The 16,336-nt window shown below is 47.3% G+C and overlaps 1 protein-coding gene across 2 annotated transcripts in view; it reads right to left on the minus strand.

The window, feature by feature from the left end:
* Positions 1–15,876, minus strand: part of MBIP (MAP3K12 binding inhibitory protein 1) — an 89,671-nt gene extending 73,795 nt beyond the window's left edge. Inside the window, exons 1-2 of one of the 2 annotated variants that reach the window (XM_085627457.1) lie at positions 15,723–15,876; positions 8,820–8,939 (exon numbers count right to left, since the gene is read on the minus strand). In XM_085627457.1, coding sequence (XP_085483583.1) covers positions 8,820–8,939; positions 15,723–15,794 — 192 coding nt within the window. In that variant the 5' untranslated portion in view covers positions 15,795–15,876. Of the gene's footprint in view, positions 1–8,819; positions 8,940–9,550; positions 9,595–15,722 lie in introns of those variants that run through there. The other variant, XM_085627458.1, reaches the window with a different exon arrangement.
* Positions 15,877–16,336: the final 460 nt, after the last annotated feature.

Raw genomic sequence — 16,336 nt, forward strand, 5'->3', positions numbered from 1 at the left:
TCTAGCAAGAGCCATACAAAGCATTACAACTGTTTCACTGTGGTTTAAACACCGCTCCCTTAAATACAATCAGGCACCTCCTGCTATCCATTTAAACAGTCAGATTCAGCGTTTGTAAGTTCCACTGTGTGATGACCCAATGTACACAATGGAAACTCACAAACTGACAGTCCTATGTAAACAGCTACGCGCAGCTCACATTGCTACCCATGGCTCTCTCTCTACGGCATGGTGTTCAACGGTGTCAAAACTCCCTCTCCCTTTATTAAGTGTGAACGTGTTTGCCTCAGGATGGTTCTATTACTCATCTTTGTCCATCAGCAGCCCCTCATTGCACCCATCCCAAAACCCTGCCCGACTCAGGAGGAGCTAAACTAAGACTCTGAGAATCCAGGTTTTTACGTGTTGTAAGGAGAACACTTGTAACCACCATCATTTGCTGCACAAGATAAAACAGTGCAGACAAGGTAAATGCTCAGGATTTCGGATGGTGAAATGAGTTTGTCAAGCTTCCCTAAAAAACAGCAGCATTGCAAGCTCCCCACGAGTACACAGGAGGTCAAGCTTCACTAACAAACCACAGCATTACAAGCTCCCCTCGGGTACACAGGAGGCCAAGCTTCAATAACAAGCAGCAGCAGTGCAAGCTCCCCTCGGGTACACAGGAGGCCAAGCTTCAATAACAAGCAGCAGCAGTGCAAGCTCCCCTCGGGTACACAGGAGGCCAAGCTTCAATAACAAGCAGCAGCAGTGCAAGCTCCCCTCAGATACACAGGAGGTCAAGCTTCACCAACAAACAGCAGCATTGCAAGCTCCCCTCGGATACACAGGAGGTCAAGCTTCAATAACAAGCAGCAGCAGTGCAAGCTCCCCTCGGGTACACAGGAGGCCAAGCTTCAATAACAAGCAGCAGCAGAGCAAGCTCCTCTCGGGTACAAAGAAGGGTAAAAGGGCAGTCAGCAACAATGCATCTACCTTTATGCACATAAAACAGGCGCAGCAGGGACAGTACAATCTTCCTTTGCTTCATGGGCAACTGTGTCTGCGTGCAATGGTATGTGTGTCAGAGTAAAGCTGTGTTCGGGCGTGTGCGTTCAATGGCGTGGAGACAGTGTATGTTACATTGCCTACTGCGCCACCCCTGCCAACCTTGCAGATTTTGTTTTCTCAAAGCATGCCACTACGTGTCTTCAGGAAGAAAGAGCATATTATGTACGTTCTCGCTCTTTTTCTAAGAAAAAAATAGATGCACCAAAAACCAAGGGGAACACAATCAAAATAAAATAGAAACAGATTCCTGTGACATTATCACGCATCATTTAGCAGACTGGCTTACAAGTGTACCAAAGCTCCTTAACACTATTAACTGTTCTTTGCTTTTTTTTTTTTTAACATTACATGCTTTGGCAATAGGATTTTTTTTTTTTAAACAGTACTTTACAGGGCTCCTTTAAGCAGTAATGCACGACTGTACTGTACAGGGCTGCTTTAAGCAGTAATGCACAGAACTGTACTGTACAGGCCTGCTTGATGCAGTACTGTACAGGGATGCTTTAATTAGTACTGCACAGGACTGTACTGTGCATGGCTGCTTCATGCACAGGACTGTACTGTACAAGGCTGCTTTAACCAGTACTGCACAGGACTCCACTGTACACGGTTGCTTTAAGCCGTACTGTACAGGGCTGTACTGTACAGGCCTGCTTCATGCAGTACTGTAAAGGGCTGCTTTAAGCAGTACTGCACAGGGCTGTGCTGTACAGGCCTGCTTCATGCAGTACTGCACACGGCTGCTTTAAGCAGTAATGCACAGGACCGTACTGTAAAGGGCTGCTTTAAGCAGTAATGCACAGGGCTGCTTTAAGCAGTACTGAACAGGGCTGCTTTAAGCAGTACTGCACAGGGCTGCTTTAAGCAGTACTGCACAGGGCTGCTTCAAGCAGTACTGCAGAGGGCTGCTTTAAGCAGTACTGCACAGGGCTGCTTTAAGCAGTCCTGCACAGGGCTGTACTGTACAGGGCTGCTTTAAACAGTACTGCGCAGGGATGCTTTAAGCAGTCCTGCACAGGGCTGTGCTGTACAGGCCTACTTCATACAGTACTGCACAGGACTGTACTGTACAGGCCTGCTTCATGCAGTACTGCACAGGCCTGCTTCGTGCAGTACTGCACAGGCTGCTTTAAGCAGTACTGCACAGGGCTCCTTTAAGCAGTACTGCACAGGGCTGCTTCAAGCAGTACTGCAGAGGGCTGCTTTAAGCAGTACTGCACAGGGCTGCTTTAAGCAGTACTGCGCAGGGCTGTACTGTACAGGGCTGCTTTAAACAGTACTGCACAGGGATGCTTTAAGCAGTCCTGCACAGGGCTGTGCTGTACAGGCCTGCTTCATGCAGTACTGCACAGGACTGCTTTAAGCAGAAATGCACAGGACCGTACTGTACAGGGCTGCTTTAAGCAGTAATGCACTTTACTGTACGGGCCTACTTCATACAGTACAGTCCGGGGCTGCTTTAAGCAGTAATGCACAGGACCGTACTGTACAGGGCTGCTTCATACAGTACAGTCCAGGGCTGCTTTAAGCAGTACTGCACAGGACTGTACTGTACAGGCCTGCTTCATGCAGTACTGCACAGGCCTGCTTCATGCGGTACTGCACAGGGCTGCTTTAAGTAGTACTGCACAGGACTGTACTGTACATGGCTGCTTTAAGCAGCACTGCACAGGACTGTACTGTACACGGCTGCTTTAACCAGTACTGCACAGGACTGCACTGTACACGGTTGCTTTAAGCCGTACTGTACAGGGCTGTACTGTACAGGCCTGCTTCATGCAGTACTGTAAAGGGCTGCTTTAAGCAGTAATGCACAGGACCGTACTGTAAAGGGCTGCTTTAAGCAGTAATGCACTTTACTGTACAGGCCTACTTCATACAGTACTGCACAGGACTGTACTGTACAGGCCTGCTTCATGCAGTACTGCACAGGCCTGCTTCGTGCAGTACTGCACAGGGCTGCTTTAAGCAGTACTGCACAGGGCTTCTTCAAGCAGTACTGCACAGGGCTGCTTCATACAGTACAGTCCAGGGCTGCTTTAAGCAGTACTGCACAGGACTGTACTGTACACGGCTGCTTTAACCAGTACTGCACAGGACTGCACTGTACACGGTTGCTTTAAGCCGTACTGTACAGGGCTGTACTGTACAGGCCGGCTTCATGCAGTGCAGTCCAGGGCTGCTTTAAGCAGTACTGCACAGGACTGTACTGTACAGGCCTGCTTCATGCAGTACTGCACAGGCCTGCTTCATACAGTACTGCACAGGGCTGTGCTGTACAGGCCTGCTTCATGCAGTACTGCACAGGGCTGCTTTAAGCAGAAATGCACAGGACCGTACTGTACAGGGCTGCTTTAAGCAGTAATGCACTTTACTGTACAGACCTACTTCATACAGTACAGTCCAGGTCTGCTTTAAGCAGTAATGCACAGGACCGTACTGTACAGGGCTGCTTCATACAGTACAGTCCAGGGCTGCTTTAAGCAGTACTGCACAGGACTGTACTGTACACGGCTGCTTTAACCAGTACTGCACAGGACTGCACTGTACACGGTTGCTTTAAGCTGTACTGTACAGGGCTGTACTGTACAGGCCTGCTTCATGCAGTACAGTCCAGGGCTGCTTTAAGCAGTACTGCACAGGACTGTACTGTACAGGCCTGCTTCATGCAGTACTGCACAGGCCTGCTTCATGCAGTACTGCACAGGCCTGCTTTAAGCAGTACTGCACAGGGCTGTACTGTACAGGTCTGCTTCATGCAGTACTGTACAGGGCTACTTTAAGTAGTACTGCACAGGACTGTACTGTACATGGCTGCTTTAAGTAGTACTGCACAGGACTGTACTGTACACGGCTGTTTTAACCAGTACTGCACCGGACTGCACTGTACACGGTTGCTTTAAGCCGTACTGTACAGGGCTGTACTGTACAGCCCCGCTTCATGCAGTACTGTAAAGGGCTGCTTTAAGCAGTACTGCACAGGGCTGTGCTGTACAGGCCTGCTTCATGCAGTACTGCACAGGGCTGCTTTAAGCAGTAATGCACAGGACCGTACTGTACAGGGCTGCTTTAAGCAGTAATGCACTTTACTGTACAAGCCTACTTCATACAGTACAGTCCAGGGCTGCTTTAAGCAGTAATGCACAGGACCATACTGTACAGGGCTGCTTCATACAGTACAGTCCAGGGCTGCTTTAAGCAGTACTGCACAGGACTGTACTGTACACGTCTGCTTTAACCAGTACTGCACTGTACACGGTTGCTGTAAGCCGTACTGTACAGGGCTGTACTGTACAGGCCTGCTTCATGCAGTACAGTCCAGGGCTGCTTTAAGCAGTACTGCACAGGACTGTACTGTACAGGCCTGCTTCATGCAGTACTGCACAGGCCTGCTTCATGCAGTACTGCACATGGCTGCTTTAAGCTGTACTGCACAGGGCTGTACTGTACAGGCCTGCTTCACGCAGTACTGTACAGGGCTGCTTTAAGTAGTACTGCACAGGACTGTACTGTACATGGCTGCTTTAAGCAGCACTGCACAGGACTGTACTGTACACGGCTGCTTTAACCAGTACTGCACAGGACTGCACTGTACACGGTTGCTTTTAGCCGTACTGTACAGGGCTGTACTGTACAGGCCTGCTTCATGCAGTACTGTAAAGGGCTGCTTTAAGCAGTGCTGCACAGGGCTGTGCTGTACAGGCCTGCTTCATGCAGTACTGCACAGGGCTGCTTTAAGCAGTAATGCACAGGACCGTATTGTACAGGGCTGCTTTAAGCAGTAATGCACTTTACTGTACAGGCCTACTTCATACATTACAGTCCAGGGCTGCTTTAAGCAGTACTGCACAGGACTGTACTGTACAGGCCTGCTTCATGCAGTACTGCACAGGGCTGTACTGTACAGGCCTGCTTCAGGCAGTACCGCACAGGGCTGCTTCAAGCAGTACTGCAGAGGGCTGCTTTAAGCAGTACTGCACAGGGCTGCTTTTAGCAGCACTGCACAGGGCTGTACTGTACAGGGCTGCTTTAAACAGTACTGCACAGGGATGCTTTAAGCAGTCCTGCACAGGGCTGTACTGTACAGGGCTGCTTTAAGCAGTAATGCACTTTACTGTACAAGCCTACTTCATACAGTACAGTCCAGGGCTGCTTTAAGCAGTAATGCACAGGACCATACTGTACAGGGCTGCTTCATACAGTACAGTCCAGGGCTGCTTTAAGCAGTACTGCACAGGACTGTACTGTACACGTCTGCTTTAACCAGTACTGCACTGTACACGGTTGCTGTAAGCCGTACTGTACAGGGCTGTACTGTACAGGCCTGCTTCATGCAGTACAGTCCAGGGCTGCTTTAAGCAGTACTGCACAGGACTGTACTGTAAGGCCTGCTTCATGCAGTACTGCACAGGCCTGCTTCATGCAGTACTGCACATGGCTGCTTTAAGCTGTACTGCACAGGGCTGTACTGTACAGGCCTGCTTCATGCAGTACTGTACAGGGCTGCTTTAAGTAGTACTGCACAGGACTGTACTGTACATGGCTGCTTTAAGCAGCACTGCACAGGACTGTACTGTACACGGCTGCTTTAACCAGTACTGCACAGGACTGCACTGTACACGGTTGCTTTTAGCCGTACTGTACAGGGCTGTACTGTACAGGCCTGCTTCATGCAGTACTGTAAAGGGCTGCTTTAAGCAGTGCTGCACAGGGCTGTGCTGTACAGGCCTGCTTCATGCAGTACTGCACAGGGCTGCTTTAAGCAGTAATGCACAGGACCGTATTGTACAGGGCTGCTTTAAGCAGTAATGCACTTTACTGTACAGGCCTACTTCATACATTACAGTCCAGGGCTGCTTTAAGCAGTACTGCACAGGACTGTACTGTACAGGCCTGCTTCATGCAGTACTGCACAGGGCTGCTTTAAGCAGTACTGCACAGGGCTGTACTGTACAGGCCTGCTTCAGGCAGTACCGCACAGGGCTGCTTCAAGCAGTACTGCAGAGGGCTGCTTTAAGCAGTACTGCACAGGGCTGCTTTTAGCAGCACTGCACAGGGCTGTACTGTACAGGGCTGCTTTAAACAGTACTGCACAGGGATGCTTTAAGCAGTCCTGCACAGGGCTGTACTGTACAGGGCTGCTTTAAGCAGTAATGCACTTTACTGTACAAGCCTACTTCATACAGTACAGTCCAGGGCTGCTTTAAGCAGTAATGCACAGGACCGTACTGTACAGGGCTGCTTCACACAGTACTGTACAGGGATGCTTCAAGCAGTACTGCAAAGAACTGTACTGTACAGGCCTGCTTCATGCAGTACTGTACGGGGCTGCTTTAAACAGCACTGTACAGGGCTTCATTAAGCCGTACTAAACAGGGCTGCTTTAAACATTACGATATAGGGCTGATTTGAAGAGTGCCATAGAGGGGTGCTTTAAACATTACGATATAGCGCTGCTTTAAAGCAAAACCATACTAAATTACTTTCCAGCCTGCACAATACTCGAGACCTGTCTTAAAGGCAAGAATGTAATGTCTGCAAGTTCTGAACATGAAAAACATTTTAGGCACATCACTTTTATGTGTAAAGTATTGGAAGCCACTGTTGCAAGAACATTATAATGAAGGATTCAGTTTTTACGGATTTTTACAGATAAAGACAGACAGAAAACATTCATTTTCTTGTCCGTATTTATTTGTAAATGTGGACAAATACGGAAATTGGGCTGCTTTTTGAGTATTTCTAAATACTGTCTGCCATGACTGTCAGGCCAATAGATGTGTGGATTGATACATAAGTGGGGTTTAAAAAGAAAGGAATTTTATTAAAGAGGCTTTAACAGCAGTAGATATGCACAAGGTTGATACTAAAATGTGCATATTTTCATATAAGTGCACTGGTTTATCTTTTGCTGGTGTTCACAGCACTGAAACCTGGCAGACATTCAAGAATGAGCGCATATTTATCGGTTAAATAAATGTGCAAATATACTAATTTCAGCTTAATTTTTCCACAAACCCCCAAATAAATATGGATAAATACAGATGGAAATGGCAAAAAAATAAATACCATAAAACCGGGAGTCCTAATTATAATTACAATTGAAAACCCACAAAACATTGATTTTGACCATAGCATCACACCCCCCAAATGATTGTTCCTACGCCGCTGACATGCCTTGTATACAATATACACATGCGTGCAGTAGTCAAGCACTGGAAACAGGCACCCTACTCAAGGATGGATTGGACCAGGCTGCAGCGCTGCCGAGTCGGCAAGGACATGCCTGGCATCCGCGCCCTCTGCTAGCATTACCAATTGGACACATACATCGGTCCCATTTATTTCACCCAACATTACTTCAAACCACTCATTTCTAAATTGGTTAAGATCCCTGGCTACACAAGCCGAACCACACTACAACCAAATATATACACAAGATATTAACCGAATACACATTATTCGGCACCATACTCAAATAGAAACAAGGCTTTGGCCTGTGATGGAATCAGGAAGACCAAAGCATGAAGGCACCAGACATCCTGCGAGGCACTATGAATTTAAAATGAACTCTCTGTTGGACGCCTAGAACCATGGACACAGACTTGATGTGACAGAAGATTGGACAATGAACACGTTACTAAATTCACTTTAGATAATTTAGTGGTGTTGCTTGATTTACTGTGTCCTGTGAATATTGCATCCTCAAGGCGGTTGTCTATTTCATCATGTAAGACACCCATTTTCATACACTATTTAATACTTCAATAAAATAATATTCCAGATTGTGGTGAATTGAAAGTTGATGCCAAAAACACAGCATTTGTAGTGAGGCCATAGGCAGCCTAAAATTAATTTTCTGCCTAATCGAATTGCCGGCACCTTAATAGTAGATGGCTTAAAATGTTGCTCTCTAATTGATCACACTGATTTTTCCCGGCCACAAAAAAAATAATTCAGCACCATTTGAAATATGAGGCTGAATCACAGCTTTAAATAATGATTAAGGAGTAAGGTCTGCAAAACCATTATTACATTTCCACAGGACCATTACATGGGACCAAGACACTGTTTACTCATTTGTAGATGCAAATTCCATTTCAGGTTTTTGGGTAATGCATCCGTAAGTATTTATAAGTATCGCCTTCCTGAACTTTTGTCTCCACTATGAACCAAGTAAACTGCTTATATTATCCGTATTTTTAGTTATTCTGTTATCTGAGCAATAGGTACGGATTTTTTCTGAAAGGGGACTCTCAGTATCACCTGGAATTGCCACCCATGCCCAGTTAGAATGGTTGCGTTACATCAAAAGAAATCCTTTAAAATCAACATTTACGTCTGCATCTTCCAGAGCAATACCCTGGGCGCAAAAGAAAAGGAAAATCAAAGGCTTCCCGGAATCCCAGAAAGCAGCAGAACAAATTAACATGCTGCTTTATCGCTGTAAAAGCAAGCCCCCATAAGCCAAAACAGGGTATAGAGTTGAATGTCCTTCTTTAAAACCTTGCTGTTCTACTGGAATTAAGCTGTGCTATTTTATGGAGTCTTTTAGTTCGCATTGCTGCTCGTCTTAAATGTGGTCTTCATTCTGCAGTTTACCTCTTCAGACCGCACTCTCTCACAGGGTATACACAATTACAAAAAAAGTATTGAGAAATGATGCTTGAATCTATTTTGCTAGACGCTTACAGCCCCTTGAACAGAGAAGAATCGGTAGAGAATCACTCATCAAGTCATTTGTAATTCCTGGAAATGTAAACACATACCTGCATGTCCTGAATGTGCTGCAGCAGGGCCTGGCTGAGTAGTGATGGAGAAGGCACAGGAACATCCTGAAGCTTTGTCCAATTGACTGCAAAGGTCACAATATCTTCTGGAAGGTGAAGCTTTGAAAAAAAGGTGGATTGTCAGCTGAAGTATTAGCAATAGGTACATCCAGCCAGACACGCTGCTATATTACACCAACCAAGCAATGCATGGATCGTGATGCATCATGTGTCACACAACAAGCAGCAGCCCCAGCTCTGCTCCGAGCAGGTGTCTATAAGTCCGCACAGCTCTATGGAACGATGGTCATCCTATAACAAGCATTGACATAGCCAATAGGTCTCGCCTTTGGGACCTTATAAGTGTTTAGCCATGCAACAGTTGATGTTGTTGCACCAAGGATATTGTGCTGCATAACTAAATACTTATAAGGTCCCTAAGGCAAGACCTATTGGCTATGCCAATGCTTGTTTGATTCTTATCTTTATGCATGATGTCCACGTACATTGGCATAACATAAAAAAAATGAAAACAACAGAACCACTGCCTAATGCTAATAGTTTAAATCTATCTGATGGAATACTCAATGAAGAGAAGCTCATAAGATGTCTGAAATATCATTAGAAGAACAAGTCCACCCTAAGATATTGTCTTGTGGTTTATTTGAGGGCAGCCACCCCCTTCAAATTTCACACCCAGTGCCCCACATCTGCCTCTCCCATTGCCCCACCTGTAAAACATGGCTGTCAGGCCAAGTATAGGAGGTCATCTCAGTCAAGGATGGTCACACGTGTCCTTCAGAGTTTAGTGTGGATTAGAACAAGGCCTCATCGCTAGAGGCAAAACCAGAACGTGCTAAAAACACATAAGCTCTGGAAGAGAGAGAAAAAAAAAAGACAGAATAGCGGCTGGCACTTTCTAAATAACACAGTGTAGCTGTGTACGCTGATAAATTATCTATTTCACAATGCTGCATATAAATGTTAATGTCTTCGAGCACACCTTTAAGCAGCAGTAACACCTTGCTGGCCAACTTGAAAAAAAAAATAACACTTGCTAAGGCAGACCAGCACAAATGCGCTTTGCATGAGTTAGTTCGACAAACTGGTACCACTGAGTTGCCGGATAACAAAAATAGCCTCTTGTTCGATACCTAGGAGCCTTATTGATTTCTGGTATGCAATATAGAAACTTTCCACGTCATAAATGCTGGCACTGTTTATGGAGAAGTGGCGGAGTGAGTCAAAGTGTTGTATGTCACCTGCAGCTCACGTCTGATTGGCAACAGGGCTTTCAGAGGCTTTGCTCATTCTCAGATTGATGCAGAGACAACCTCTTGTTGTTGTCGTCATCTCACAGCGCAGGGATGCTCCATGTAATCCACACATTGTTTACAGGATGGGAAGAGCAAGTGGTGGCAGGCCTTGCTCTGAGGAAAGATTATTTGCGGGTGATTTCTGAAGGTGCAGGAGACCGAACGAGTGACGTGAAGACGCCAGAAAGGAAGGGCGGAATGACCAGGCACGGAAGGCGGGGCAGGAGGACAGCAACCCTGCAAGCCCCGCCAGAGGCGTGAGCACTCCAGCGGCGCAGAGCATGAAGGCGAGCCGGCTGTGGGAGGGGCTCACACACCTATGCTGGTGTATACAAAGCAGGCTGCTGGCCTTGTGTTCAAGGAGGCGCAATGCAAAATTGGTGTTTGGCGCTATATTTTAGCACATAAATGTGACCGGGGGAAAATGCTACCGCCGGCCACAGCTTGCAGTGCATGTGCGCGAGTGGTGGGCGCGCAGCAGTAATCACGCCATATGGCGCCTTTGCCCAAGCGCGCGCCCGCGCACATGCACTGCAAGCTGTAGCCGGCAGTAATATTTTTTGAAGCCCACATAAATGTGACCGGGGGAAAAATGCTACCACCGGCCACAGCTTGCAGTGCATGTGCGCGAGCAGCAGTAATCACGCCATATGGCGCCTCTGCTCAAGCGCGCGCCCGCGCACATGCACTGCTAGCTGTAGCCCGCGGTAGCATTTTTTGAAGCCCTTACTTAAAGTCTTGCCAGACCAGCGCAAGCGCTGGGTCAGGCGAGACCTAAAAAGGACAGTGGTTGTTTGCGTGAGAGCAGAACTTGCCAATGGAAACAAATCGTTGTCACTACCCTACCAGGAGCAGCCACGATTCACAACAAGCAGAACAGTGCAGTTAGGGTAGGTCTGGGCGAGTTCTTTTGGATGACTCCTATAACCTGACTTTACTGCCTAATAGTGAAGCAACGCTAACTGTCACACCAATCAGAACACTGAACAGGACCACCACACGCAAGGCCTTCTAAGTCACATTCCGCCTTAAAGTGCCACTATACATGGTAAAAACCCCAGGAGCAAGAACGGACTTATGCATGTTGAAATAATGTACTGCAAAGCATGGCCGTGGAGGAAAACTCCACTACTCTAGGACATTGGTGCACTCATGCATCAATTTCTGTTTAGAAGGATAGCACGGCAGGGTAATGCCCTTCGGCTCTTTAAAACTGAATGAATCCTATACACATTCAATTGCCCGTCCTCACCCTAAACAATGATGTAGCCATAGAAGAACACTCACAATAAGCATAGGTTCAAAGTGCCCACTTCTCACCTCAAGGTCTGATGCCAACATACAAGACACCAAGGGTGGTGCATACCTTCAAATATTCCCACTCCACCCCAAAGACTGATGTAGCTGTCACAGATAAAAGTAATGCTGTAGGCTTCGAAAAATCACAACAGATCCAGTGACTTAAATAACCTACTCGACCTAGTTGGAATGCTCTTGACCAATAAACTGGTTTCAAATGTTGTGATTGTGGGAAAATATTCAAATTCACTAAGCCGCCGTTTTCTTTATGATCACATGTGAGAGCACCTTCAAATATGGGAGCTCAGCATGTCTGCTGTACAAAAAACTCTTTTGTTTGACTTAATAGACTAAACTTGTGCTCCCTATAGAATACAAATCTGGCCACATATACGAGCGCTGACTTGCCTCTTAGTTAATTAACGGCATTGTCATCATGGCAGGGGCAGGAATATTTCTCAAATCATATTGAAAAACTATTACTTTTAATAAATGCACACCTGCAGTAGCACACTTATCTGCAATCAGCAGATTTTCTATTGAAATGGCCCCAATTTTCCCACTGACGTGGTTTTGCTGATAAAATTATATAGTGTTCAATCTTTGGAAATCAAATTTCTGCAAGTATTTTTCATTTACACATCACCAAGTAAAGTATTCTGATTTGTTGTGCTCCTATTTAAATCTTTGTATGCATCACACTTCTGAATTACAAAAAAAGTTATTTTGTAATTCCTGATATATTTGAAATACTTGTATTATTTATTTATACTCAGTTTAAATGTGTTAGAAAAAACAACCTGTAATCTTACAGCTTTTTGTTTTACAATGCCTGTCAGACAGCTCACTGGACAAAAACCTCTAGGTGTAATATCAGTAAGAAAAGTAAATACCATTTTCCAGGATAAGACAAGCAACCATTAGTTTAAACAGGCATTTACAATGCAATGGTCTCGGCAATATTATAGGTAGAGCTATTGGTATTGCTCATTATTTTTTTATCATTTTTGTATCCCTAATTAAATGGCATTGTCATTTCTATTGGCATTAGCTTTTTTTTTTGCATATGTGATACCTATTGCATTAGCAGAGAGAGAGTGAGGTAGTGTGATAGAGAGAGAGAGTGAGGTATTGAAATAGAGAGTGAGGTCAGAGGTCAAGCTAGCGCTGAGTACGCTGTGCGCGAGCCTGGTCCTGCTGTTGAAAACAATCTAATAGACTGACAAATGAAAGCGCGACCATGTCTCACGCCGATGTTCACTATGTGTTGGATGATGAAAAGCTGAGCGCATTTATAGAGATAAAATTGGTGTGGTGAAAGCTTACCGCTTGACAAGCAACCGTCACATGTCATTAAAAGCAAAAGTGAAAGAAAGGACCGAATCCTGCTCTGCAGATGGGCAGGTGTAGACCTGTCAATATCACGAACGTACGTGTCAAAATAATCTAACAAATAGACGCGTATCCATATCTCTTTGCCAGTATTTACTATGTGTGCGATTAGACTGAAAATGCGCTAAAAACAACTGAGCGAATCGCAGAGAATAAACTGGCGTGGATAATGTTTATCGCTTGCTCAGAAACCGTCTATGTCCGTAAAAGTCGAAGGGAAGACTGAATCCTGCTCTTCTTTCAAGCCGGTGTGAACCGGTCAATTACACGGGCGTATGTGTCAAAATGCATACGCTCACAGTGATGTTGGAATTTAGCAGGAGCGAGGGAAAAAAAGACTATGAAAGGCGCGCCCTGTGTGGGGCTGCTAAAAAAATCTTCCTAGACTGGGAGGCACTCAAAGGTGACGGAACATATCACGTCGGGGGGGGGGGGCATGGATGGCATGAATTGCTGTACATATCCCAAGGATGCGATAAATGGGTGCAAAGATTAACAGATAACCAAAAGTGTTAATCCTATACATAGAATGACAGATACAGAATGTGATTAAGTTAGCCCCAGTGCGCTGCAGTACATTTTGTTGGTCTGTGTTCACCGCCCACTGTCTCACACTGCGAGACTGTGGCGAGCATCTGCTGGGAGGAGACGTCCCCATCCTCAGAGTCGGAGTGACACCACTTCACGAAAGACTTAACCAACAGGCTGAGGCGTCGGTCATCACCGTCCCCGTCCTCAGAGTCGGAGTGACACCACTTCACGAAAGACTTAACCAACAGGCTGAGGCGTCGGTCATCACCGGCACCGTCGCCATCGATTAGGAGCCGCTTACGGATAATTTTGTCATCGGTGACAGCCCCCATGCCTTAGACGTCCTAAACCAAGAGAGTCAAGTAAGTCGCAGCAGTCACCGTAATCAGGCTATCACAACGCAAAAGTCGCCGAGCTGCAAACTGCCACAAAACCACACGTGTTACAGAGACCACCAAAACAGAATCAGCAGCCCAGAATTATTTGCTGAAGTCACCCCTAAGCTCTTCTGCTCACTCCATCCGGTGAAGCCTGCCCCGGCAGCGCCGCCACCAGCACAACAACACGGCGCTGGACGGATGGATCCTCACGGCCAGACTATAGCAAAAAAATGGCGGATGGAAGCTTCGAAAATTTTTCGGATTCGGGGGCGTGTTCCTGCTGTTCTAAAAGGGCGTGGCTAAAAAGTGGAAAGAACAGCAAGAACACGCCCCCGAATCTGAAAAAGACGGAGCCTATTTGGAGGGACGGCTCTCTCCTCCAATGGCGGGCCTCCGTTTAGGAAGCCAGCCAATGGAGGAGAAGCAAAAAGAGAGGCGGGCTAAATAGCCACTCTAGGAAACATTAAATCTTCCGACTTCCGGTTCTGCCTCCGGCAGACCGGTAGTCCTCGACCTAAAAAAGGACATTTGACCTCTCCTTGAACAGACAGCAAATGTGTCAAGATAAAAAAAAAGATTAAAAGGAGTCTTTATTGCTCATTCACTTTCAGAATGAACAGAACACCTGTTCCTTCCGGCTTAAATTCACTCGCCAGAACGGACGAATAGGTGCTAAATAACACTTGACCTCATAAAAATCCGACTCACCACAGTGAGTGGCCAAGTCGAGTTTTCGAGGCCTGCAGTGTGCACCTCCAAGCATCCACATTGACACCATGGAACGATGCAGCCCTCGAGGACTCCACAAGTCCTGCATACTTTATGGTGACCATCCTCCACATCCAGGACTAATGCAGCCCTCAAGAGCCAAAGGAGGTAAGTGCATGCAGTCATGTCATCTGATGCAGCCATACAAGATGCCAAGAATCCCACACCCCTTTATGTGTTCACCCCAAGCGCAGATGTCACACTAGAATGGTTAATCCTGCATGCCTTCGGGTGCCACTTCAGATGCAACTCCAGAATACCCATGAATCCTGCATAGTTTAGGGTGACCATCCTCCATGTCAAAGACTAATGCAGCTTCAAAGACCAAAGGACATCCGCGTCCCTCTACGTCTCTACCTTCACATCAACAACTGTGGTGGCACTACAAGACGCCAAAAATAGCATATACATTCACCTCTTAACCACAAGGACTGATGCCACCCTGAAAGACACCTAGAAATCCTAGATATTTTCAGGTGTCCATCCCAAGGACAGATGTAACATTACAAGGCCCCATGAATCGTGTATGCCTTTAGGTTTCCGCCCCAGCATTCTAAAAGCCCGCAGAGATCCTACATACTTTTAGGTGCCCACCCCCACCTCAAAGACCAACGCAGCTCTCACAGAACCAAGGATCCGTGCATATTTTTCCATGTCCACCTTCCAGCTAAAGAATGATGCAGTCCTAGCAGCCCCCTGAATAAGGCAGTCCCTCGTGTGACCCTCCTGGTCTGTTAGCAGGTGGGCGAGCTCTGCCCCTCCCGGCTGCTGCACAGTGCCGCTCTGGTGCTTGTGCAATAACCGGAGGGGAGGGCATTATAAAACCACTAATCGAGGACTCGAAGGTGGTTGAGGTCTACAGTTCGGGGGGGGGGTGAGGGCTGGATGCATTCCTGCATCCCCAACACCCTGGCCAAGGGGAAGCACTGACCTCCTCAACTCCCATGCACAGCCCTCGGGGGACCCTGCCATACTCACCTCCCTTGCACAGTCCTACAGGCCCTCCCTACAGGCCCCCTGCCTCTGGAACCACCGAGACCCTCCTCACCTCACACGCACAGACCTCCTGGGCCCCTGCCCTCCTGGGACCGCAGGGTCGCCCTCCAGACCCGATACCCTCCTCACCTCCCGCGCACAGCCCTCCAGGGCCCGCAGGGTCTCCCTCCAGACCCCCTGCCCTCCCACACTCAGCCCTCCGGGGCCCCTGCCTTCCTCACCTCCCGCGCACAGCCCTCCAGGGCCCGCAGCGTCTCCCCGAGGATCTCCCTCCCCGCCGCATCGGCCTCCATCGCTGAGCGGGGACCATGGAAACCGTCGCGCTCGGGTGACGTAGCCAGAGCGGTGCAAGCCGCCGGCGAGGCGCAGTGACGTCACTATCCGCGCAGGCGCAGTGCGGCTGAGCCGGGAGAGGAGGATGAGGAAACCCTCTCCCGCCCTGCGCCGGTGGCCCTAAAGGGAAGGTTTATAGGGGCCCTGCGCCCCCACTCTCACCAGTGACACTGGGGCACACGAGACTCCGCTCTGACTGCCGCTCTGGATTTCAAACTTTCCGGGTACATTATGTAACATTCATGACATCACAGGAAGTGACATCATAAGGCACCTGTTCCTATTATGGCACAGGAAGTGATGTAACATACTTTACATCCTCTTTAGAGCAAACAAAGCTAGACGTGAAACTAAATACACTTAGTACATCTACAGTCAATGACATGAGGCCCGCAGTTCCAGTAAGATGTACTTGAATATCACCAGTAACAAATCACTGTTGCATCTCCAAACTGCTTTAAATGGGGAGAAATAAGTGCAGGTACTCATTAAAATAGAGGTG

Source organism: Triturus cristatus, chromosome 9 (assembly GCF_964204655.1).
Source record: "Triturus cristatus chromosome 9, aTriCri1.1, whole genome shotgun sequence".
In the NCBI taxonomy this organism is placed as follows: Eukaryota; Metazoa; Chordata; class Amphibia; order Caudata; family Salamandridae; genus Triturus; species Triturus cristatus.